We start from the raw sequence: 25,934 nt of genomic DNA, 5'->3' as shown, positions 1-25,934 counted from the left end.
CCTGACGCTGGCAGCTGGGGCTTGAAGAAGACCACTCACCATTGCACGATGGGTGGTGAAGTCAAGGGAGTTGGCCACACTGCACTTCTGGCAAGGTGGCCCACAATCTCTTTTGGCAGTCTCAAACGCCTGCCTTCCAGGACCCGGGGGACTGTCGTACTTGAAGAGAGGCCCCCATGAGCCACTGTGCTAGGAGCTGTACAAATACAGAGCCAGTCCTGTACAGACGTGTAGACAGTCCCTGGCATCCAGCTTGTTGAACAATAAATACAAGAGAACCGTGGACGTAAACAGGTTCAGACAGGACTTGTTAGCTGAAGGTGAATAGGAAATATGCTGCAGAAGACATGGTGGAGGGTAGGGCTAGGATTCAAAGAGAAGTCAACAAACTGGAGGGTTGGGCCAAAATAAATCTCATGAGGTTCAGTAAGGACAAGTGCAAAGTCCTGCACCGAGGAGGGAGCAACCCCTGTACCGGTGCAGCCAGGGGGAAAGGTCTGCAGAAAAGGCCCTGGGGAGACAGGGGGCAAACAGCTGAACAGGAGCCAGCAGTGCGTCCTTGGTGCCGAGCAGGCGACCGGCATCCTGGGCTGCATCGGCAGGAGCGCTGCCGGCAGATCGAAGGCAGCGATTCTTCCCCTCTATTCAGCACTGGGGAGGCCACATCTGGAGTCCTGCGTCCAGCTGTGGGGCCCACTACAGCCAGGATGTGGACACATTGGACAGAGTCCAGCGGAGGGCAATGAAAGTGGTTGTGGGGCTGGGGGACAGGACTGGTGACGGGAGGCCGAGGGAAATGGGCTGGCTGAGTCTAGCAAAGAGGAAACTAAGGGGAAGTGAATAGCAGCCTTCACCTCCCTGCCGGGGGGCTGCAAAGAGGATGGAGCTGGAGTGTTCTCCATGGGGGCAGATAGCAGGACAAGGAGCAATGGGCTCAAGCTGCAGCAAGGGAAGTTGAGGTTGGATATTAAGAAAAACTCTCTCATGAGGAGGGTGGTGAAGTATAGAAACTGGTTACCCAGAGAAGTGGTGGATTCACCACTCTTGGAGGTTTTTAACTTAAGGCCTGGGTAGACAAAGCTGTGGCTGGGACGATGTAGTTGGGGCTCGTCCTGCTTGGAGCAGGGGGTTGGACTAGACGTGACCTCCTGAGCTCCCTTCAACCCGCCTTGTCTGTGATTGTGTGACTAGGCACCAACAATTTCTTGCATGAACTTCTCAGCTGTGTTGAAGAGCAATTCATATAAACTTGTATCCATTCTTCACATAGGAGAATTACAGCAAATAGTGCCGCGTCTCTGGGGAAGAAAGGCATAACAGCAGATAATAGATCTCAGCTCCCTGCCATAGGCTGGGCTGAAGGGCTGAGCTCCTTCTTCTGCTACAGCTTCTGGATCTGGGCTCATCACTTCTCTTTTCTTCAGCAGGAGAGGGAGAAGGCTTTACGGGCCAGCTCTCAGCTCGAGATGCTGGAGAGCCTGGCAGTGATCTCGCCTGACTGCATGAAATGCAACGTTTCATCCTTGGAGCAGGAGCTGCCTCGTGGGCATCTGGGCAACACCTGGCCCTTGCAGGGCCCATCATGATGGATAGACCACGTGTGAGCACACGTGTGTTCGCGGGGGAGGGAGAGAGGTGTACATCGCTCACACTGATTTCCAAAGATGCATTTTTTCAACTCAGGGAAGGATAGCAACCGATGGAGCTGGTTTTGCTTTGTCCTGTCTACACCCTCTTCCTTTCTAGCTGCTGAGCAATACCGTGCTGGTCTCTCCAGTTCTCCCATGTGAAACACTGCAATGCAGTTAAATGCAACGCAATACAATACAACCCACCACAACACGATTACCTCTCTGGGTGGCCTCTCTACCATAAGGACCCTGCTAGTAACTGTCTTGCTTCACATCAGCAGGACAAAACAGCATGCCATATCTAGCTCTGCCCAGCCTCAGAAAGACCAGCATAGGAGGGGGACTTGGCCAGATGCCCCCAAAGCCGCCCTGGATTAGGGGAGCCTTTTCTGGAGAAGCGGGCGGTGGCAGCGAGGGGTGGGGGAAGAAAGGAAAGGGGCAGCGACAGGGGAAGAGCGGGTGGTCTCAGCAGAGCTCGGCGTTAGCTGTAGAGAGCTCAAATGACAGAAGTGGGCACGGTTGTGTTCGTCATGCTGGATCCTGGGTTTACATAACCCTGCCCGGGGAAATGCCACAAGCCGAGGGAGCAGCGGGGTGCTGACCGTTCCTTGGCTTTCGTTTTCGAGGGCAAAGGCCTCAGCATGCTTAGTCCCGTGGCAAATAGGAAAGCCTCTGCCCAGACAGGGCAGTGTAGGGGCTACGACGCACAAAGGGAAGGGGATGCAGTGAGGCACAGAATATTTGGGAAGGGAATAGCAGGGGAGCTGGAGGGGCAAGATAAGGGTTAGGTAAACACCTGCTTTTTAGAGGAAGGGTGTGGGCAAGTTTCTTATCATGTCAAGCAGCACTTTGTGGGTGGGAGGAATGAGCTGGTCTCCGTCGGGGTGGACGAGAGGCCCTTTCCTGCTCGGGGGTGCTGTGGCACCTCCTTCGCTGGAGCTTTGCAAGAAGAGGCTGGAGCAGTGACTGCCTGGGGTAACCCCGATGACTGCTTGCAGCTCTGGGCTTCTGTGGCAAACTAGAAAACCCCGAAGCTGGCACGGAGCGAAGACTGCAAGGGCGGGGGAGACGTTGCTGTTGCTGATGTTTGCTGGACACAGGACATCTGGGCTGCCCTGAACAGATGCCCTGGGCTGAAGAGTCCTCCAAAGCCCTCCCCCCGATTCCCTTCCCAAATATTCTGTGCCTCACTGCATCCCCTTCCCTTTGTGCGTCGTAGCCCCTACACTGCCCTGTCTGGGCGGAGGCTTTCCTATTTGCCACGGGACTAAGCATGCTGAGGCCTTTGCCCTCGAAAACGAAAGCCAAGGAACGGTCAGCACCCCGCTGCTCCCTCGGCTTGTGGCATTTCCCCGGGCAGGGTTATGTAAACCCAGGATCCAGCATGACGAACACAACCGTGCCCACTTCTGTCATTTGAGCTCTCTACAGCTAGCGCCGAGCTCTGCTGAGACCACCCGCTCTTCCCCTACCGCTGCCCCTTTCCTTTCTTCCCCCACCCCTCGCTCCCACCGCCTTCTTCGCACTTTCCCCGGCCTTTTATTCCCCCAAAACTTGGCTGCTTCGGCGCTATGCCCACCCCCCTCGGCACTGCGGGGAGGAAGCCCTGCTCCCTGTCGGGGCCTCTGCTCGTGACTGCAATGCAAAGAGCACCTCATAATAGCTTGTCCTGGGGCCAGCCCAGCGGGCTCCTATTGCAAGCGGGACTGTTTGGCAGGATCGTGCCCCACGTCCACACTGTTCACTGCAATACGTCTGCTTCTTTGAGCTGTGCCCAGGAGGCAAAGGAGACTCCGGCAGCGCAGTCTGACGTGGCTGTAGCCTGTTGATCGTTTTGGGGATGGGGATTAATAGCTGCAAAACATGCCTGCGGAGGCTGCTGCATTCACTGCCCCTTCGCACGGGGCTGAGGACAGGAGGGACAAGGCTGCAGGGTCCTGCCCTCCCTCCTGTCCACTTCTCTACTTGTGGGTCAGTGCTGCTCGCTCAGCAAGTCCCATTTAATTTTCCCTTGACCTTTCCTTGTTTTCTTTCCAGTTCCCAGAAGGGAGAAGCTGCTATGAGCCTTGGATGATTTTTAAACATTTCCCTTCAACAATACTTGGCCTCTGTTCTTGCATTTTGGTGCCCATCAGTCTTTTTTGTGATTGCTGTTGCAGGTTTTACAGAGCAGTGTTTCCTCTACCGCTGCAAAACAAAATCCTTCCCTCCTAGGGATCAAAGGGAAGAAGAAAACACTCTTTTTTTTCTCCTCTCCCACCTCTTCCTACTTGGTTTTCTGTTGCATTTTGGAGCAAAGTTTAAGTTTCGTTTCTGGCTCTCTGACACGCTGGGGACGATGTTTGTTTTCGGGGCTGGACCTCAGCAGAGCACTTGACTGTGATGGAGGGTGGGGAGCTAGGGAGGAGGAAGGGATGACACCAGAGGGCTCTGGGCCCGAGACAGGCCCATGGAAAGGAGGGTTTGGAGGTTGAAATGATGGCAGGGAAGGTCACGGCTGAGAGAGACCTGCAGCAGTTCACTGGAGGAACAGGAGCAATGGGACGGAGACTGGTCGTAGTGGGGGCAGACGACAGGACAAGGAGCAATGGGCTCAAGCTACAGCAAGGGAAGTTGAGGTTGGATATTAGGAAAAGCCCTTCTCACTAGGGTTAGGGACAGAAGTTACACATAAATGGGTTTAAATCATCAGAAACTGTTTTAAACCTGTAACAGAACAGAAATTCAGTGCACATAAACCGCTTTCAAAATGACCCAGACTGGTTTAAGATAAACTTGGCTGAATGTAGTAGAAGACGTAACTGATTTATGCAATGTCTGTCCCAGCTCCCTTCCTGGTTTAAGGAAGGTGTCGTGCATGTGTGATACGCTCGTGGAAGGTAAGATCCTGAACGACGGCCAGCCCGGCTTCGTCGCGGGTAGGTCTTGTCTTACCAATCTCTACGACCAGGTCTCTCGCCACCTGGACACGGGAGACAAGGTAGACGTTATATACTTAGACTTCCAAAAGGCTTTTGATCTAGTATCCCACGATGTCCTTGTGGGAAAAGTGGAAGATTGTGGGCTCAGCTCCTTGACAGTTCAGTGGGTGCATGCATGGCAGGACCCAGGGAGCTCTCATGAACGGATCCGCGTTGTCCTGGTGTGAAGCGGGCAGTGGTGTCCCTCAGGGGTCCGTGCTTGGACCGGTGCTTTTCAACACCTTTATCAGTGATTTGGATGTGGGAGTGAAAAGCTCGCTGGCCAAGTTATGGGGGAGCGTGGCCATGTCAGAAGATAGGTTGCAGATACAGGTGGACCTGGACAGGCTGGAGAGTTGGGCAGACGGGAACCAGATGAGGTTTAACACTTCCAAGTGCAAGGTGCTCCATCGGGGGGCAAATAATCCTCAACACACATACAGGCTCGGGGGTGACAGCTTGACTTGCACCATGGCTGAAAGGGACCTCGGGGTAGTGATCGACCATTGTATGAACGTGAGCCGGCAGTGTGAGGTGGTGGTCAGCAGGGCAAACAACACGTTGGCGTGCATCTACCGATGCATCGCGTGTAAAACTGAGGCAGTGATACTCCCGCTGTACTCCGCGCTGGTGTGTCCGCAGCTGGAGGACCGCGTCCTGCTTTGGGCGCCGCACTTCAACAAGGACGTGGGAAAACTTGCAAGGGTCCAGAGAAGAGCCACCTGCATGATCAGGGACTTGCAAGACAAGCCCGACGAGGAGAGGCCGAGGGACTTGGGCATCTTTAGCCTAAAGAAGAGCAGGCGGAGAGGGGACTTGGTAGCTGCATACTGCTACATCAGGAGCTCGGTGCACAGCTGTTCACTAGGGCACCTCTGGGGAAGACCAGGAGCAATGGGTACAAACTCCTGGAAGACCGTTTGAGGCTTAGTACCAGGAAAAACTCCTTCACCGTCAGGGTCTCAGACTGTGGGAGAAACCCCCTGCAGAGGTGCTGCAGACACCTACCCTGGAGGTTTTCAAGAGGAGACTGGACAGTCACCTCGCTGGGGTCGCCTAACCCCAGTCGTCTTCCTGCCTAGAGCGGCGGGGCTGGACCCGATGATTTGCAAGGCCCCTTCCAGCCCCCGACATGTATGAATCTATGAGTTAAATCAGTCCCCATGCATCCCAGCATGCTTTGCAGCCTTGGCCTGGCCCTCTCCCTCTGGCCCCTGGCTGAGATGGGGGTGGGCAACCCAGCACCAGGCTGCAGCTGGGTCTGCCTGCCGGGGTGGCGCGGCCCCTGCCAGGCTTTTCCCAGTTGCTGGTGGAGCAGAGGAAGGGGGTGGCCAGGCCCTGGGGCCAGGCAGGCAGAATGAGACAGAGGGGGAGAAGGGGCTTTAAGCCCCCTCCTCCTGCCTGGGGCTCCAGCTGGGGTCTGCCACACAGAGGGGGTGGGGATGCGGCCAGATGCCTGGGGTTTAACCCCCCTCCATCCCCAATCATACTCAGCAGGCCTGCCGCAGCCTGGCCATGCCCCCCCCCCATGCCTGAGCCACTGCAGGCATTTGCGGCGTGTCGGTTCACTCGCTTCTCGGTTCAATCTACGCAGCTGAGCCGCACCTGCAAAGACTGAGTCGATTTGGCCTCGGGCTTTTTGACTGTCTGTACTTAGCCGATGACTCCTAGGCTGCAGGTTACCCAGAGCAGCGGTGCAGTCTCCATCCTTGGAGGTGTTTAGGACCCAACTAGTAGCTGGGGCTGGTCCTGCTTGGAGCAGGGGTTGGACTAGATGTGACCTCCTGAGCATCCTTCAGCCCTCGTTGTCTGTGAGTCTATGACTTGCTCTCCCTCCTGGCCCCTACAAGTAGCTGGCATGAGGCTGGGCCTTTCCTTTAGACCCCAAGCTGGACGCTGGTGTGCCGGGAAGGGTGACCCGTTATCCCATATCCCTGTGGGTAACTCAGAAAGTGAAGCAAGATAAGCTCCTTGGAGCTGGAGGAAAAGAGTAGGGGCTGTGAACAGGTCTGTTCTGGGAGAGGTGGTGGCTGGGACATTGGGATCCCAACCGCCATGCCTCTCCTGGCCGAGAGCTGTTGGTGAGGTGACAACGGAGACCAAACCACCACATTGTGCAATGGGAAAAGCTGCAGAGCCGTTCCTGCCGTCTTCTCCTCACTGGCAGGGATGTCTCAATGCGTGCTGCCCTCCTCAACCGCGGGCCACTGTGCAGTTGGGATCTCTCTTCTTGCCAGTTTCTTTCCAGCCGTGACCGTGCATTTCCATCGACCCAGGCGACGAGGGCGTGCAGGAAACAAGGGGAGGCTTGCAGTGTCACCTGAGACCTACCGGAGTCTGGGGCCGGTCAGAGCTGTTGAATATCACTGCAGGGAGATCAACCGATGCTTCTCCAAGAAGACGAGGGACCCCGAGAATATGAGATTGTCACAGAACCACAGACAAGGAGGGTTGAAGGGAGCTCGGGGGTCACATCTAGTCCAACCCCCTGCTCCAAGCAGGACCAGACCCGACTACATCATCCCAGACAAGGCTTTGTTGAGCCAGGTCTTAAACACCTCCAAGGATGGAGACTCCACCACCTCTCTGGGTAACCTGTCCCAGTGCTTCACTACCCTCCTGCTGACAGAGTTTTTCCTAATATCCAACCTCAACTTCCCCTGCTGCAGCCTGCGCCCATTGCTCCTTGTCCTGTTGTCTGCCCCCACTGAGACCAGCCCAGCTCCGTCCTCTGTGCAGCGTCCTTGTGAGAGTCCGGGGAAGTTCGCCACAACTGCCTCTCCCGGCCAAGCATCCTGCCAACAACTGCCCCTCAACACGAAGTGAACGCCGTATCCAAATACACACGAGCAATGTAGAGACCAACAGTGTTCAAGTAGCCCCTGAATTGCTCCACAATCTTGTCCAGATCGCTGAGTCCCCCCTGATGGATCAGCACTAGTATCGTTAGGCGGCAACAAGGCCTTTGGTTCTGGTGACAGCACATCCTGGGACTCAGAACTGCTGCCCTGCCATCACTGGTGCCTGTCGGTGAGTTTTTGGGGCAAAACATCCCATTCTGTCTCCCTTATCTTCTTCCCTCCTGGCCTTTTGGAGGTCTTGCCCTCCATAGTCCCTGGGGATACATGCCATGCGTCCAAGCAGCTTGTGATACCGCTGCTGTTTGCAGCCCTTGCTTCCCAGGGGAGATCGACACCGAATCAGGATGGTTTCCAAAGGGATGCTCCTGTCTTGAGCAGGGGTTGGACTAGGTGGGACCCCTGCGGTCCCTGCCCACCCTGTTCTTCTGGGATCTTATCATATTCTTTCTTGAGGTGGCGCCGTGGTCTGTTGTGTTGGTGGAGTAACACCAGAGCGGGCTCCAAGATTGACATTCCCTGGGCCAAACCCTCATTTTTCATTGCCTTAATTTAATCTAAATTGGTTTCAGTCTATGACTCTCTTCCTTGGCATCACACAGGGTTTCTGAATTGTAGGACAGTCCTCCCCGATGCCCACGGGCCTTGTGGTTCCTTTCCCTGCTATTAGTGAGCTGGGGTTGTTTTCTAATGGCAGAGAGGCAGCGTGGGAAATCTCATGTTAGGATGGAGGACATCAGCTCTGCCGTGCCCTTGGTGTGACTGTGAAGCCTGGGTTGGAGCCCAGCTTGCCCCACCCTCTGGAGATGTCTGCTTAATTGTTGTTCTTCTTAATTGTTCACTTACATGTTCTGCTTAATTGTTCACCTCTGTTGCTTCTGTTTGCTCTGAGTTTCGCCACTGTACCTCTTGGAAAAACAGAGACTGAGTCACACAGGCCTGAACATTAGCTATGTACCTGTGCAAGAAGAGTGGGTGCTGGAAGAAGTTACATCACCCCCAAATTACAGGCCTACTTTCCAGGTAAGCAAATGGCTCCATGGAGATACAGAACTCAAAACTCCAGTGGGGAGGCCAAAATCTGGAAATCCCAGGTACCCAGCAGGCATGGAGGGCATCACATTAGGAAGCCATTTGCAATGAAGTGTGGCGTAAGGAAAAGCATGTGCAATTTCAGTTTTTATGTGCAACTGGATCTGGTGAAGTGAGAATCGAGCCAGCTCTGTTAACACAACAGACCAGGGCTACATCTCAAGAAAGAAGATAGTGGCATCAGAAGGGGTGTTTGAGGAGACAAGGAAAGTTATTAGAGGTGATAGAAGAAAGTTGCTTGGGCTCAGGGTCCTAAATTAATAGTAGCTGATGCCAGGCAGCGGCCAGGGAGGGGCTAGATGGATGACGCAGGAAGGCCCTCCTTATGAAGGCTTGGGAAAAGGTGAGATGGGGGGAGAGCATCATTTGGATCCACTGAGGATTGCCCTGTGTTGAAAAGAGCGGCTGGGAGAGCGGTGCACATGAGAGTCAGCGGGTACTTCGGTGCGTCTACCTGCCCCTTGCCAATATTTTCCCATCAAAAATTAATTGAGTGCAAGTCTAGCATGTTTTTGCTATTTTTTCTATCATTTTTCCATTTTTTTACGTTAACCAAAAGGCAACTCTCTCCTCCTTGTGATCCAAAGATTCATTTCCTTATTTCTTTCAGCTTTCTCTGCTCATTTTATCTATATCTATATCGATATCTAGTGAGGCGGTGGGGACCAAGGTGTGCTCCACCACGCTGGGGGGAGGGGTGGTGAGGGGTGTGGCTTGCGCCAAATGGGCGGTGCATGCCCACATTTGCCTGCTATATCACTGTCGGGGCATGCTATAAATGTGGAGAGCACCGCTACGGTATAGCTAGTGATGGTGTGTAGACCCGCGTGATTGCTACGTCCCCGTGGCGCGCTGTACGGTGATGCGGTGCATCGCTGCATCGCCGTAGGGCAATGTGTGCCCCCGCCCTATGAAGCTGAAGTTGGTTCCTTATTCCCAGCTCCTTATTCCCAGTTCCTGGGTCCTTTTTCAAAGCTAATCTTTACACATTGAAAGGTTGTCAACAATGAATGATGCATGCTAAAGAGTTTCAATTGCATCAAAAAATTTATATTGACTAATAATAATATCGTGCATCAAGTACATAACCCAGAATAAAGAGCTGAGATCAGGCTGGGATTCTGTTATTTTATAGTTTTATTCATCAATATATTGATATCAATATTCATCGATGCAATTCAGACTCTTTAGCTTGTCTCAGTCACTGCTGACCACTTTTCATTGTGCAAATGATTCATTTCCAGACGAACCAGGAATAAGGAACTGGGAGTAAGGGCCCAACTTCAGCCTCATCTCTCTTCCTTGCTTCAAATGGCAGGAAAACATCTAGCATGGCTGCCCCCTGCTACCAGATCCCAGTGGCTGTGCCTCAGGGAACGACACAACTTTCACTGCTCGAGAGGGTCTGGAGAAACTTCATGCCAGGGCCTGTTTTGTCCACTGCAAAGTCCCTTGCACTGTCGTTGCAGAAGCAGCTGGTACTGGCCACACCAGAAAACACACTCCTGTTTGGGGATGCTGCTGGCTCTGATTCATTCTGGTGGGGTTTGCTGCTTCCTTGCATAACAGCTGCAGGAAAAACGCTCCAAAGCTGGATGACATCTCTGTACAGGGTCACAAGGCAACCGCCTACACTTCCCAGCAATGAATCTCATGCTGCTCCCCGTGACACCCCAAACCCTGAAATTACTGTAATCAGATCAGGCAAAAGGCAGTGCAGCAGCCGTATATAAAACCTGCCTTGCACACAGCTGCTCTCTTTTAGGCTGCAAAGACATAACGACGATGAAGGCTTTCCTCCTTGCCCTGCTGGCTGCAGTCCTGTGTGTGGATCTAGGTGAGCCTATATGATTTCTCTGTGGCAGCTCCAAGGAGGTAGGGGTGCATGAGGGACACAGCGTGGAAATAGCAGGGAAGCAGGAAGGGCTTGAAGGGATGTGCGGTAGAGAAGCTGTCATCTGCGGCGGAATCTAAATCGAGTGGTAGAGACGTTTGCCAACGGTGGGACTCGCATCCCAGCTGCCACCTCGATCTACAGTCTGTCGCTTTGTAGCATGGAGCTATGCCTTGAGACCGACTTATGACTGAAATTGGGTGCAGCTCCCAGAGATTTGTGCGAAGCGTTCGGAGTTACAACGTTACCCCAGACCAAACAGAAGTTCCCTGTTGGATCCGGGGGCAGGGGAATATAGCCGTGGGCACAACTTACACAAGACTACGTTTTGAAACGTCTTTATCTGATACCTCATGCAAGGAGGGGTCAGATTTTCACCCGATTGGCCATTTTTGAAGCTGCAGCCGTGCACTTGTGTTTGCTCACAGCTCTAAACTGCTTTCTGTGGCCAGATGGGGTGAAAATTGTCACTTCTGTCTGCAATACAGATTCAGCAAGTCCGGTACCTTTCCTTATGCTCAGAGCCATGAACCAGGGTGCAACAACTTTCACACTTGCAGGTTGGGAAATGCACATGAGCAAATGAAGTGTAATGGAGTAAGAGAATTAATCAAGAGGGGTTTATGGAAAGTGGAGTTAATTGGATGTCTTTTCTAATGGAGACTGCAGGTTTGCTTAATAATGGTAATAGTGCTCTCTGACTTCTGCTGAGGCATTTGGCTTCATCTCGCATGACACCTGTTTAATAAACCTGTTTAAATTAGTGAGGATTAAACTGCCATCATGTGCACAAGCACCCCCTGATTGTCAAATCATGACACAGGCTATATAGAGACCTGAAATTGGGTAATAGGTTGGGACATGTAACTGTGGAGAGGGCTTTATCCTGTTTGTAGTGGGATCCTGCAGGAAGGAGTCAGGTCTCTTTTCTGTTTAACCTTTTTATCAGTGATTTGGGAGAAAATACAGCATCGGTGCTGATAAAGTTTGCAGAAGATATAAAGGCTGGGAGAGGACAGGGCATTATGATGGGGCTTCTCCAGTCAGGCAGCTTAAAGCTAGATCCCCTGGCTAGGAACTGATATGAGCCGCTGCCTGGGGCAGATTTGTCACCCCAGTAAATTTTAAGGCAAGATGGGGTGTTTCTAAGCCTGAAAGATCCCCTCTGGGTCAAATCATCATGACATTGGGGCTTTCCCTCAGCCTGTCCTATGCAGAAGGTCAAGCTAGGGAAGCACAGCAGTCTCTCCTGACTTCCAGATCTATGGAGAGCAGGTCCATGTTACGAAAGATATGGAGACAGAGCAGAGGGAGGGCAGAGAAAGAGGAGGCAAATTCAGGACACCTGCTTAAACGTTCCTCAATGAGCTCCACTGCCTGTAGCACCGCACCCTCCTCCTCTGCTCGCCACGGTCCAGAAAGAGTGGCTGCAGCAGTCTTTTGGGAGGGGCCCGATCCTGTCAGCGCCTGCTGGAGCAGGTGTACTGGACCACCCAGACCTTGCCTAAGTGCCTTTTGGGGTGCTTAGGCACGAGCTGGGTGCCTTGCTGCTTAAAAGGCCAATTCTGTGCATGCCTTGAAGTTGGGAGCTCCCCAGATGCTGAGATGCCAAGTGCAGCAAGTGACTGCAGCTGTTCCAGGGCTGGGCACCAGCTTGCACGCAGGTATTTCTCTCTATTCGGGCAGTTTCCACCTTTGCCTCGCTAGAAGCAGCCAGCTTTCCTGGCCTGCTATTTTGCACTGCATGTGAAGGACCAGCAGCCTGGCATTGTGCCGGGATGTGACCCCCCCCCCTCCTGAAATGACTTGCAATTGTTTTTTGATTTTTTTTTGATATTTTTTTTTTTAATTGGCCCAGTGTCTGCCCAAACATGAATGCTGCTTTAATATAGCTTAAGGCTGGGATTCAATCCAGCTTTGTTTAAATTGTGGCAAACCCATGCGTGAGCTCACATTTTGGGGCAAACAATGGCTTATTTATTTCCATTTAGATCAAAGTGCCTCGGAGCAGGTTTAGGGGAACCTGAAATAAACCGCTTGATGTTCCAATCCCTGCACAGCCTTTTGCAGCTGATTTTAGCTGGGAGGCTTAAAAACCAATTAAGAGCGGGCTAGCTTGCTCGTGTCCGTGAGCTGCTACGTCTCATGTGAATAGCTCCTTTTGAACTACTTCGCTCAGAAGCTGGCATCACTTGTGTTGGCTGCACAGATGACTGCCCATTTCTCAGAGTCGCACAGTTGTGCACCAGCCAGCCTTGGAGGATTTTAAGACAAAGTCTTGATTTCTCAACATCATACAGTTGTGGACTCCCCATCCTTCAAGGTGTTTTAAGACCCAGGTAGACAAAGCTGTGGCTGGGATGATGTGGGGTGGAGACAGGTGCAGGGCCACGATGACGATCGGCTGATGGTCACGTGCAGCAAGACACTGAGAAGCCAAGGCAGATCGCTGCTTAATCCTTGTCGGGCTGTAGTCATTTTGAAGCTTCCCACAAGAAGCCAGGAGTGTTCTCCCCACTTTACAGATGGAGGGACTGAGGCTCATGGTGGGGAAATGACTTGTCGAAGAGGATCCAGTGGCAGAGATGGAAGTCCTGGGGCCCTGGAGTCTGGCGCTCTCCATGAGGCTGTGCAGCCTCCCTACTTTGGAAAAAAAAGGGTCTTTTTCTGCCACAAATTTCTCAGACATGCGGGCTTGGCTTTGTTCAGAATTTATTGTCAATTTTCCCAGCCCAACATTTTGTATCCTTTTGATGATTCCCCTCAATTGGTTAACATTTCTGGTGCCTTTCTTCTTTAAGAAGGGTTCCTTTGGGGCCATTTCTTCCTGGAAGGGTCCAAATGGTATTGCACATGCCTTTTGCAGGTTACTCCTTACGTTGCTATGTCTGCAATGAAGAGCCCTCTAACTGGAACTGTATGGCCTCAAAGGCGTGTGCACAGCATGAAAAATACTGCATGACCACCTTTGTCTCTGGAGGACTTGGTAAGTATGAGCAATATCTCCACCAGGTTTTGTTCCCTGTGGGCACGTCTACACATGCGCTTCAATGTGCATTCACCTATTTTAATGTGCACTAGTGTTACAAAAAAATGCTCTTTCGCTAATGCGCATTAAAATAGGCTAATGTGCCTATGGAGGTACTAGACTTAATGCACATTACCTAAAGCACTGTAATCGAATGTGTAGATGAAACCTGTGCTGCCTAAGCTATGGGTATGATTTATGTGGGAAGCAGGAGGTCTCCCCGACATGTCCCTTGCTTGGGCGTGAGATAGCAGGTGAAGAAAGAATGGGTTAACAATGGAGGCAAAAACTATGATTATGCATTAATACCATCCCTATCAGGGTCTCTTTGCCAACCATACCATGGTTTTCTTAGGCAGTTTTGGGGGGTCTGGTGGGGGATGTGAAATGATGATTCTCCCTCTTGCTTTTCTCTGCCAACAAAGGTAAAGAAAAAAGTTTCCACATCACCAAGAAATGTGCTGCAGATTGCTCCCAAACCAATGTGAACCTCGGCGTCACAGCCATTTCAACCAACTGCTGTGCTACGTGGCTGTGCAACGTCAGTGGAGCTAGCAGCGTGAAAACCAGCTTTGCGGTGATGGCATTTGGGGTCTTGGCCAGCTTCCTCTGTGTCCTTCGAGTTGGGCTGTGATGGAGCGTGGCAAGAAAAAGGATTTGGCTTCCTCTAGAACTTGCATGGGCTTTTCCCCGGGGGACACCAAGACGCTGTAGGGTGCAAAAGTTTCCATCGAGATCAGCAGGGCCCCAGTTCCTCCAGGCAGTGTTGCAGATCCCAGGCTGTTTCTCATTCACTCTGTGTACTGCGGTCTTCTCTGCTAGAGGCAGGATTTGTGAGGTGTGGGTCACCGTGTTGCCCTTCCTTGGTGGGGAGGATAAGTACCTGAAAGAGTAGCTTGTGCTGTGGTGTGGGATTGGGGGACTGGGGAAGTAGCTAAGAGGTCTCCACGTCTCCATTGCATGCATGTGCTGGGGACCTGGGATGTTCAGAGAGTCGTGCTGCCCTAAACCAGCTCAGAGGAAAGGCACAGCCTTGTCGAAAGCACTGTCATTGCAATCATTTGGTCCTGCCTCTGCCACAAGCCCTTTCTAATTCCCCATCTCCTCTCAATCTCTTCCTACAACATGCCCACCGCCATCTCAAGAGCCACCTTCCCTGCACCTCCTGTGCCTGAAACATGCCTCGAACCTTGGCCGTGGTGGACATCCGTCACCGCTGCTCCAGTCGGCACGCCAGCACGTACCTCCCACCCCCCGTGTTTGTGCCTGAAAGCTTGCATCTGACTTCTGCCGTGTGACTTGTGTGTGATTTCTCTCTGGAGAAGCTTTTCCTAATAAAATTTGTCTGAGTGGGGCTGTCTTACTTTTATGTTGCACAGAAGTCAGACACATCAGCTTTGGGCTTTGCTGGAGAAAGCAGCCCGGCCAGGTTGGGAACATCCAAGACAGTGGTTTGGGTCTGCGCCTTTTGCCCTGTAATAAGGTGCTCATCCATCCCTCACCTAAAGCATAGGCCAGGGGCTTTCCCGAAGCAGGCTTTGCTTTCAGAAACAGATCTGTTTTTGCATTTGCGAAACATCAACCGGCTCTCAGGGCGAGGCGGTGGGAAGCAGGAGGTCTCTCCAACCTGTTCACCCAAGGACTGAATACACTCAGATGAATCCTCCATCGGTCCTCTTACCCTGTTTGGAGTTGTCTTCCTCCATGAACGATAGGATGCCCCGTAACCCTCAGGTTTGCTTCCACTCTGTGTTGGCCATCACCATTTCCACCCTGTCCACACAAATGCATTCGTTTTGACCGCACGCTTGACTCACACCAGGGCAGGGTGTGAGTGATTGACCTGCGCTATGCGGTGGTTGGACCTGCCTGTTTTGTCCTATACGTTTCCTCGGTGGCAACAGGAGCAGAGATCTGCTTGTTTTATTTGTGCAGGCACAAGGGGTTTCCCTTGGGATACCCTATCACACACCAGGGGGGATGGCGGGGTTTGCACTGATGGGTCATTGGGTACCTATAGCCTTCACCATGCCCAGTGCCTCAGGTAGTCATATGGTTTGTGAGAGGTGTGGGAATATGTTGATTTTTGCATGTGTGAATCTTAAGTTATTCTTCTGTTGAATGTGCTAATGCTAATGATGGTAGAGTTTTATTTTATGTTCACAATATAGTCCATGCCTGCCAGCCTGGGAGCACTCTTTCCCATACTTAGAATCACCGAATCCTAGAAAATGAGGGTTGAAGGGACCTTGGGAGCTCCCGTCTTGTCCAACCCCCTGCTCAAAGCAGGACCAGCCCCAACTACATCAGCCCAGGCAAGGTTTTGTCTAGCCATGTCTTCAAATCTCCAAGGATGGGGACTCCACCGTGTCTGTGGGAACCTGTGACTGTCACTTATGTGTGAATAACTTGGATGGACTTCATAGTTCAACTCTTCTTTTGGTGCAAGTCCTCCCCTCTCCAAGTTTGAGTCATAGGGAAGTGGGGCTGGGAGGGACCTCCAGAGGACATCTAGTCCAACCCCAGATCTGAGGCAGGACCATCCCTATCCAAACCATCCCATTCAACCAATAATCTAGACTCGACATAAGACGACCCTCAACCCTGACACCTCATAGACCTAATACCCTAACCTGCCACAGGGAAAGCAAGGGGGACCACGGCAGCCAATATCCTGCCTCTAAAACATGCAGTCAATATACATGCAAGAGGTCTCAAGGGTACACCAACAGCAAATAAGATCCCATCTGAATCTCCACTCTGGAAAGAAGAAACTCAACAAGCCATGCAGGGATGCTCTGGTAGCCGTGGAAAGCCCTGCCATGAGCGTTGATGCCTGGGGCCTGGGATGAGATAGCCCTACCCAAGGAGGGAGAAGCTTGAGGATCTCAAGAAGCTGACCAGAAATGATTGACCATGGTTTAGTTTGGCCTAAACCTAGGGGTCTTGAGAACCTAGCTTGTTCTGAGCCCATGCAGAAAATACTCACTTGATGAATATTTCCTCCCCCTGTGACCAGGGGCTGGGAGATAATCCAGGGAGACAAGTTGAGATGGCTGAAGCCAAAGCATATGACGGCAACCGTCTGCCTCATGCCCAGCACCACCATGATGGCACCAAGTATCCCATCCTGGCACACCCTCTTGCCTCTCCTCATTTAATTGGTACCTCTGCTTGCTCCTAGTTTCACTGCCGTGCCCACTGGGGAGCACCAAATTACCAGCTTGCGTCACAGGTTCTAAAAGTAGCTCTATTTGCATGTCCAGAAAGAGCGGGTGCTGGAAAAAGTGACACCCACACCTAATGACATGCATATTTTTATGCGAATTATTGGCTCTAGGAGGGGTGAGAAACTGGAAACCTGGATATCAGCAGGAAACCAGAAGTTGGAAAGAGAGGGAGATGGAGAAGAGACTTGGGGGATGGCCAGCAGCAGGTCCAACTATAATTTGCAAAGCAATACAGCATGATAAACTGCTCGAGCCATTTTGAGATACTACGAGGACCATGGGTCCCGTGATGACCATGATTTAGCAGCCGTCACCTCCCTGCTGGGGGGCTCCAAAGAGGACGGAGCTGGGCTGGTCTCAGTGGGGGCAGACGGCAGGACAAGGAGCAATGGGCTCAAGCTGCAGCAAGGGAAGTTGAAGTTAGATATAAAAAAGACCTCTCTTGTGGGGAGGGTAGTAAAACACTGCAATGGGCTACCCAGAGAGGTGGTGGCATCCCCTTCCTTGGAGGTTTTGAAGATCTGGGTGGACAAAGCCTTGTCTGGGATGATGTAGTCGGGGTTTGTCCTGCTTAGAGCAGGGGGTTAGAGTAGATGTGACCTCCTGGGGTCCCTTCAACCCTCATTTTCTGTGATTGTATGCTTCCGTCTGTAAGGACAGAGAGGAGAAAGAGAAGGGGAGCAGGAATCAGCTGCAAAAAAGGCTGGAAGCCTGGTGCAAGCCTCACTTTGCAAAGGTGTCAGGGTGGGCTGGGACAGGAGCTGTGCACCAAATGTAGAGCCCCTTATAGAAGTGCTTGAATAACCTACCATTTATTTTTACAGACACTTACAGCTGCTGAAGACCTTTTTTTTTCAAAATGCAAAAATGCAAACAGATCACCAGATATTTCACTGGGTGGACCTATGGGCTGGCTGCTCCCCATTTCCCACATTTTCATATGGGACCTCAATTTTCTTTTTCAAACTTTTCCGTCTGTTGATCATGCTGGACATCTTGAAGAGATTCATTTTCTAAGTTCATGTGGCTTACCAAATAGAAACATCTGGGTTTGCAAAACTGTCTGTTGATAAAGACCCTGAGAAAATAAAGATGTGAGGTCATGGGGAAATCCAGAGGGACAAGAAATGCTTTACAATCGGTCAAAGTTTCAATAGCCTTTTTTTTTTTGGCTCGGCATTTTAAGGCTAATTAAACATGAATTCCTCCACTCCTCTGTATCCTTCCCTCCCTGGCTGGATTTATGCTGTCAGGAGAAACTTTTGAAGAAAATTCACCCCCAGCGTCCCTAAGGTACTTTCCAAAATAATGCAAAAAAAAGGGGAAAATATGTCTCAATGACGCTTCCTATTTTACCATTAAAAGCTTTCTGGATATAGGACAGAAGCTAAACTCAACACAAGGCAGAGAGGATCACAAACTCATAGAGAAGTCGGGCTGGAAGGGGTGCCCCCTTGCAGAGGCAGTAGAAGACACTTTCCAGGGAGGAAGGCCATTTTTGTCAATGATGGGATTTCTTGTACCATCTTCAGAAGCAGTGAAGTCCTGGTTTCTGCTGGAGAGGGGGACTGGGTGGACCCATGTTTGTTCCTCAGAGATGCCTCTAGAGGAAAACTAGCAGGAGACAAACAAGGAGACTTCCTCTGGGGCTCCCGGCAGAGATTACTGCCACACCCGGATGATCACTCATCCACCCAGGATGTGCCACTTCAAGTGACACCCCAAATTATTCCATGACAACCCGAAGCAAATACAGCTCAGGTATAAAACCAGCCGTGCAGGTGGTGAAGACAAAGCAGCGATGAAGCTTCTGCTGGTGACTTTGGTGGCCGCAGCCCTGTGGGCAAAGCCAGGTAAGATGCCGATGTGGATAAGACCGAGCCGGGGAGGCTGGTTGGGCACGGCAGGGATGCAGGGAGGTTTGGCAGCCTTGATAGTGCTGTTTGCAGTGACGGACGCTGCGATTTGTGGCCTGCTGGATTGCGGACAGTGGCAGGTGCCTTTGCAGTCTGTGGTCTCCGGCTTGTGTGGGAGACAAAAACAGTTCAGACCAAGTTCATCTACTTGGTTTTATCCCACGACGTCCACTGGAAGGGGGTTGTGGGTGGGAGGCGGTGACATTTGATAAACCACTATCCCATGCACCTGGGAAATGAGTTCATTCCCCAGCATGACATCTGCGGGATAAGGAAGAGGATGGAGATGGTGCTAAGCTGGTTTGGATCCAGCAAAGTGCTGAAATGCAGGCTTATGCTTAAGCATGGGAATACACAGATGTAAATATTAAACTGTTTCAAATGGGGTTTGAGCTCAGCTTATCCAAAGGACTGTATCTTTGCTTCTATCCTTGAGTCCAGGGAGTTCAAGGGCAATAATTTAGCCTAAAAGATGAAACAGGCAGTCAGTTATTGGGTCTTGGTTCCCACTTATCCTGGGATAAAGTCATTGATGAAACAGTTATTAGAAACAAGCTCTAAATTTCGTGGGGCGTTAATGTGAGGTCTCTCCACACCCAGAGCCTTTGCCCAAGATGGAAGGAAAAGTTTCTGTCACGATGGAGTTGATTCACGAGGGAATTTAATGGTGACCCACGTGCAGGATCCCAGGAATCGGGTCCCACTAAGTGGGCTGGGATTCATCCGTTCGTCCTGATCTCATCTGGGCTTGACCCCACACCCCCAATCCCATTCGTGTTCGCATACGGCTGAGCAATCCCATGCAAGTCATCAGGACTGCTTACAGGGACAATGTTGTTCATGGATAAGCTTACAGAGGAGAGCCTCATGAGACCTGGGAGACCTCCAGAGAGAAAGGGCCCCTCTTGGATAGGCTTGTCCTTTGTGTCCCATAAGCAAAACTCTGGCTGCTGGTCAATGAGTGCTCAGGACTCATTTAAAGGGACGCGGTTCATAAATCCAAATTGCCTTCAGTGTGTTTACCTGCCATAATAGGTAACACCCAGGCTTACTCTGTGGTCCCCCTTGCTTTCCCTGTGGCAGGTTAGGGTATTAGGTCTATGAGGTGTCAGGGTTGAGGGTCGTCTTATGTCGAGTCTAGATTATTGGTTGAATGGGATGGTTTGGATAGGGATGGTCCTGCCTCAGACCTGGGGTTGGACTAGATGTCCTCTGGAGGTCCCTCCCAGCCCCACTTCCCTATGACTCAAACTTGGAGAGGGGAGGACTTGCACCAAAAGAAGAGTCGAACTATGAAGTCCATCCAAGTTATTCACACATAAGTGACAGTCACAGGTTCCCACAGACACGGTGGAGTCCCCATCCTTGGAGATTTGAAGACATGGCTAGACAAAACCTTGCCTGGGCTGATGTAGTTGGGGCTGGTCCTGCTTTGAGCAGGGGGTTGGACAAGACGGGAGCTCCCAAGGTCCCTTCAACCCTCATTTTCTAGGATTCGGTGATTCTAAGTATGGGAAAGAGTGCTCCCAGGCTGGCAGGCATGGACTATATTGTGAACATAAAATAAAACTCTACCATCATTAGCATTAGCACATTCAACAGAGGAATAACTTAAGAGTCACACATGCAAAAATCAACATATTCCCACACCTCTCACAAACCATATGACTACCTGAGGCACTGGGCATGGTGAAGGCTATAGGTACCCAATGACCCATCAGTGCAAACCCCGCCATCCCCCCTGGTGTGTGATAGGGTATCCCAAGGGAAACCCCTTGTGCCTGCACAAATAAAACAAGCAGATCTCTGCTCCTGTTGCCACCGAGGAAACGTATAGGACAAAACAGGCAGGTCCAACCACCGCATAGCGCAGGTCAATCACTCACACCCTGCCCTGGTGTGAGTCAAGCGTGCGGTCAAAACGAATGCATTTGTGTGGACAGGGTGGAAATGGTGATGGCCAACACAGAGTGGAAGCAAACCTGAGGGTTACGGGGCATCCTATCGTTCATGGAGGAAGACAACTTCAAACAGGGTAAGAGGACCGATGGAGGATTCATCTGAGTGTATTCAGTCCTTGGGTGAACAGGTTGGAGAGACCTCCTGCTTCCCACCGCCTCGCCCTGAGAGCCGGTTGATGTTTCGCAAATGCAAAAACAGATCTGTTTCTGAAAGCAAAGCCTGCTTCGGGAAAGCCCCTGGCCTATGCTTTAGGTGAGGGATGGATGAGCACCTTATTACAGGGCAAAAGGCGCAGACCCAAACCACTGTCTTGGATGTTCCCAACCTGGCCGGGCTGCTTTCTCCAGCAAAGCCCAAAGCTGATGTGTCTGACTTCTGCACAACACAAAAGTAAGACAGCCCCATTCAGACAAATTTTATTAGGAAAAGCTTCTCCAGAGAGAAATCACACACAAGTCACACGGCAGAAGTCAGATGCAAGCTTTCAGGCACAAACACTGGGGGTGGGAGGTACGTGCTGGCGTGCCGACTGGAGCAGCGGTGACGGATGTCCACCACGGCCAAGGTTCGAGGCATGTTTCAGGCACAGGAGGTGCAGGGAAGGTGGCTCTTGAGATGGCGGTGGGCATGTTGTAGGAAGAGATTGAGAGGAGATGGGGAATTAGAAAGGGCTTGTGGCAGAGGCAGGACCAAATGATTGCAATGACAGTGCTTTCGACAAGGCTGTGCCTTTGCAGTCTGTGCCTCCATCCGAGACTGGGCAGAAGCATTTTCTCCCTAATGTCTTTACTTCCACCAGGGTCATTTCCTCTAGGACCACATGACATATTTAGTAAATTGAGTTTGCTGCATATTAAAGAGGAGGGAGGTTTCCACTGATTTACTGGAAGTGACTTACCATGTAGTGAGTCGCGGGAATCCAGGTGACAATTATCCATTGAAAAATATATAGCAGCTCTCATGCATGGAAAAAATTCCTCAGCAGGATGTGTTGTGTGTTTGCTTCTCTCCTTAGTTTTACTAGAATAGTCCTTTGCTGAATGCAAACTAGCTCCTCTCCCACCCCGGCTCTTATACCACCTACTAAAGAGGGACAGAGCAGGTGAGCTGGCCATGGGTCTGCTTCTATGGGCTAACCTTAGCAGGGAGTACAGCTTTGAATAAATCACTCTGAGATAATTGTGCCCTGTTTCCACACCTTTAAATTTGTGTCCACATGCTAGGTAGGACGCAAAGCCAAGGTTCAATGTAGGAATGACTAAACCAATGCTAACTCACACTTAGAAAATGAGTTCAACGTCAGGTGTGAATTGTACTGGGTCTACTCAACAGCTGCAAGCCCCTGTGTGCACCCCCTTCTTCGGAGAGGATGTGGGGACCACAGGTGGGTAGGCTCAAAGGAGCAATAACCAGATTCCTCTTTTCATTGCGAGAAGCCTCTTTCATGGGACTCTATCCAGTTTGGCCTCTAGCTTGCTAATTTAGGTCATTGAAATGTTGCAAGGTATCATTAAGCAATGCAACACATTACTAATGTACCCCAAGATATAATGTGCGGGTACTTAGCTGTTAATGAGTCTCCTTCAATGAAAGAGGGTGAGTAGCTATGGTGGAACCGGCTCGGGAGTGGAGAGCCTTTATTAAAGTCCCTTCCTGCAGATCCAGGTTCATCCCATCAGGGTTTTACAGCTGAGATCCAGGCGGTTGAGAAAGGAGGTCAGGCCGAAGTCCTGGCTAGCATGTGGGATGAGCAATGAATCGCATTCTTGAGTCGAGAGGTGATATGGATGATTTCAGCTGACCTTTTATTCACAGCCAAACTAATCAATTTTCCCTTCTATGTCTTCTGATGGAAAATGTTGGCTTTGCTCTATTTTTCCACCCCTCTTCCTTTGTCTCTTTCTTGCCCTTCCTTCCTTTCTTGCAAGCGTTCATGATTAGCATACCTAGTTTGCAGATGTTCCTAGAAAGGTCTAAGCTGTGTGTTTGTGTTCTTTTGACAGCCGACTCCTTGGTTTGCTATGTATGCGATAATGAGAAGTCCAACTGGAGTTGTTTAAAGCCGCAGTCATGTGCCAAGCACGACGAGTACTGTGTCACAACGCACTCTACTGTGGGGCTCGGTAAGTCTCAGTCACATCTCGGGAAGGTTGTGTTGAGCTCTGAACACTGCCATATACTTGCCCAGGATCTAGAAGGTAGTGAATTATTTGGCACTGTGAGATGACCCAGGTCCCCAGGAGCCCTTCAAACCCATTCTAAATCATAGTCTACATGACCATAAACTAGCCCCGCTGCAAGGATATCTACACAACATCCCTCCAGCTCCTAATCCCTGCTCCAGCATGCAACCTGGGAAGGTACCTGGAGGGGCTGGTGTCCCTTTTGGCCTTGGTCCAGTCTCTGCCAAGGATGCTCCCAATGTACCAACGTGGAACATCTGGGGCTGCTGCAGGATTGTGGCATCATGTGGCCTGATTGTAATCCTGCTATGATGGCTTGCTTGGACCTTAGTGAACAGATCAGGGCACAATGGGTTAAAAGCTGAGTACAACAGCTGCTGAGAAAGGGTCTGGCCCTTGGTAATTGCTTGATAACTCGTGTCATACCACTGTCTCCATAGCAAAAAAAGAGAAGGTCGGAAGTCCTGAGGGGGGTCCTAGGTACTGCTTGTCCACCGTGTTTTTCTCTCCTAATTAAGGCAAGGACAAAGAGCCCCGCGTTAGCAAGTATTGCTCTCCCTTCTGTCCTGAAACAAACCTGAACATCGGCATCGCTTCGTTTTCTGCCTCCTGCTGCAACACCTTCTTGTGCAACTTCAGCGGAGCCAGCAGTGTGAAAACCAGCTACACCGTGATGGCCATGGGCATCCTGGCCAGTCTCCTCTACGTCCTCAGAACTGGGCTGTGAAGGTCCAGAATAAAGGAGATCCCGTGTTAAGGCTTTGACCATCCCATCTCCTCCATGCAAAGGTTTCCAGGGGGTGAATCCACAGCCTCTGCCTGTAGCCTCATCCTCATGGCTACCTTGGCCCTCAGGCCAAAATGAATGTATTCACCCCTATTCACCTACACGTGGTTCCCCCCTTCCCCTTCACTCCGAGTGTCATGTGCTGAACAGAAGCTGGACACAATAAAGATTTATTATTTTGCTTTTGTGTAAGCCTCTGATAGACCTGCCCCAGCCTTTGCCAGGTTGGGAAGCACGGGATGGGGGGTCCGAGTTGGAGGTTATAATAAAACTGAGTTTTTATTAGTGTCACGGGTACTTTTCCCAGGTTCCTTTAGCCCCTAAGTCAGACCAGCTGTGGTGGTATCTTGTAAGCACCTCTGAACACAAAACCCAGTGTATTGGACTTGCCTCACATATTTTTTCCTGGACATTTTGAGGAAGGGTTATAAGTTACTGTATTGTCTTACAAACAATATGAACTTTTTCCCCTCCCAAAATCAACCGCTGGAAATTGGGTGGCATGGTATAAGCAGGCAAGTATGGGTCTAGCAATGTTTGTAGCATATGCTTCTGCCAAGGGAAGCAAAAGTAACCCTGTTTGTGCTTCACAGTGAATATGCTGTTCCCTCACTGCTGCTATTCACGTGCTTACTGCTGTTTACCAGCCCTGAGATGCATGACTAAGTGATGCAACTGTCCATTAAACAGGAATGATCTAGGGTTACTATGCTAGGAACATGGATGATACCCGTGCTCATTAGACAATTACAAATCAAATCACCCTTAAAAAAAAGGGGGCGCACATAAATAAATTAGAAAAAATCAATATCAGCCATTACTATGAGCAGAAAACTCCCAGCATAAGGTGTTTCATGTAGGGACCTGTACATTTAACATTATGGCCAAATGTTGGCATGCATGTCTTCATCTATATCTGTTACTATGTCTGCTTTTACTATTAACAACACAGTGCTCTCGGGAGATGTGTGTGCTCTTTCCTGCTCTGGCACAGACTGCCTCTGTGACCTGAGGCAAGTCACTTATTTCCCTTCATCTCTCTGTGCCCCGTCTATAAATGTATCAGGGGTTCAGTGAGGGAAAACACATTAAGGACGGTTACTGGTTCTTACCAGTATTTCCAAGGGAAGATACTTTTTTTCTTCATTTTACATTTCAAATACAAAATAAGGATCTTATTCAGGGATGTGAATAACTTAGTTTGCAGACTAAGATCACTTATACTATGTGATAAAATATGGTAAAACCATCTCTATGGCTCACGAAAGGCAAGCAACAGCCTACTGCCCCCAGAAAGAGCTCAGACCCTGCAGTACTCTGGAGGATGGAGGATGCCACAAGCTCCACGTGCAACCTTGGGAAAATCACATCACCTCCCAGTGCCCCAATTTCCCCATCTGTACAATGCGATTAAGGATAGGGGCGGGGGGCAACAATAAGGCCTGAACTGATTTACCATTTTGTGGGCACATCTACACGTGTACATTTACTGCACTGTAACCTAAGTTACTGCACCGTATGGGCATGCCCGTGCTATGCAGTAACAATGGTGACTTGTGCCGACTTGGGTGGAAATTTGATACTTGCATTATGCAGGTATCAAAATTACTCCCGATTAGTTACTGCACAGGAACACACATGTAGATGCCTTACTGCACAGTAACACTGTGAGTGTGGACTGACTTGGGACTAACTTTAGTCCCAAGCCAGACCACACACAGCGGTAATTCACTTTAAAGCCTGCACATGTAGACACTGACCTATTCTCACTAATAGCGCAGTAAGTTATTGTGCAGTAAATTTAATGCAATGTAAATGCATGTGTAGACACACCCTGTGTGACATGATCTAAGCTCCTCGGATGGAAGCTGCTTTTGAGGAAGAACACAGCAATGTGCATGGGAAGAATGGCATTTTCCTGGGCCTGGTGGGGAAGCAGGCAGGAACATTTTGGGATGCCTTGTAAACCACCTGTATCTTCTGGGGCCCAGGGATTCATCCTTTGCAGACTCCAGGCTTTGATGAACATAAAAGGAAACCTCGAGGCCTCATGGCTGTGGAGACAACCTTGAAAACACTCAGCTCATGATCATAATCCAATGCAAGGATGTCTGCCTCAGACTTTTTCTGTTGCCAACTCTAGAATAATTATACCAGTCAAACTCTAATACTATATAGTTTATGGGTGTGACCTTTTACTGGACACTCTTCTCTGGGAACAAGAAGCCTTTCTCAGGTTATTTTGCACCCTTTCCAAGTGACATGAAGTCATCAGGAAACAAGGACACTTACTCCAGGACGGAAATACCCACCCTTGGAGTTGTATCACCGTGACTATGCCAGCACCATTATATCGGCATATGGTTACTCTTCATGTGGAACAGCTCTGCCAG

General features: G+C 50.6%; 2 protein-coding genes across 2 annotated transcripts; both read left to right on the top strand.

Annotated features, from left to right (window-relative positions):
* The first annotated feature begins 10,295 nt into the window (after positions 1 to 10,295).
* On the top strand, positions 10,296 to 14,811 carry LOC149869701 (lymphocyte antigen 6E-like). The gene is made up of 3 exons (XM_090037385.1): positions 10,296 to 10,378; positions 13,302 to 13,421; positions 13,889 to 14,811. The coding sequence occupies exons 1-3, from the start codon at positions 10,327 to 10,329 to the stop codon at positions 14,095 to 14,097; spliced, it is 381 nt and encodes a 126-aa protein (XP_089893511.1). The 5' UTR covers positions 10,296 to 10,326; the 3' UTR covers positions 14,098 to 14,811.
* Positions 14,812 to 18,116: 3,305 nt separating this feature from the next.
* LOC149869700 (lymphocyte antigen 6E-like) lies at positions 18,117 to 23,643 on the top strand. Its single transcript, XM_090037381.1, has 3 exons — positions 18,117 to 18,546; positions 22,575 to 22,694; positions 23,273 to 23,643. Exons 1-3 carry the CDS (start codon positions 18,495 to 18,497, stop codon positions 23,479 to 23,481), a joined length of 381 nt encoding a protein of 126 aa, XP_089893507.1. The 5' UTR covers positions 18,117 to 18,494; the 3' UTR covers positions 23,482 to 23,643.
* The last annotated feature ends 2,291 nt before the right edge of the window (positions 23,644 to 25,934 follow it).

Source organism: Crocodylus siamensis, chromosome 3 (genome assembly GCF_052110815.1).
Source record: "Crocodylus siamensis isolate JL-2025a chromosome 3, ASM5211081v1, whole genome shotgun sequence".
Classification (NCBI taxonomy): domain Eukaryota; kingdom Metazoa; phylum Chordata; order Crocodylia; family Crocodylidae; genus Crocodylus; species Crocodylus siamensis.
The sequence above is the reverse complement of the archived record's forward strand: the minus strand, read 5'-3'. Positions and strand labels throughout refer to the sequence as shown.

What these genes read in the sequence shown, in the direction of transcription:
- LOC149869701 (XM_090037385.1), top strand. Translation starts at nt 10,327, where the DNA reads ATGAAGGCTTTCCTCCTTGCCCTGCTGGCTGCAGTCCTGTGTGTGGAT. An exon ending in AGTCCTGTGTGTGGATCTAG is followed by an intron (nt 10,379 to 13,301) that starts GTGAGCCTATAT and finishes TGCCTTTTGCAG; the next exon opens with GTTACTCCTTACGTTGCTAT. An exon ending in CTTTGTCTCTGGAGGACTTG is followed by an intron (nt 13,422 to 13,888) that starts GTAAGTATGAGC and finishes CTGCCAACAAAG; the next exon opens with GTAAAGAAAAAAGTTTCCAC.
- LOC149869700 (XM_090037381.1), top strand. Translation starts at nt 18,495, where the DNA reads ATGAAGCTTCTGCTGGTGACTTTGGTGGCCGCAGCCCTGTGGGCAAAG. An exon ending in AGCCCTGTGGGCAAAGCCAG is followed by an intron (nt 18,547 to 22,574) that starts GTAAGATGCCGA and finishes TTCTTTTGACAG; the next exon opens with CCGACTCCTTGGTTTGCTAT. An exon ending in GCACTCTACTGTGGGGCTCG is followed by an intron (nt 22,695 to 23,272) that starts GTAAGTCTCAGT and finishes CTCCTAATTAAG; the next exon opens with GCAAGGACAAAGAGCCCCGC.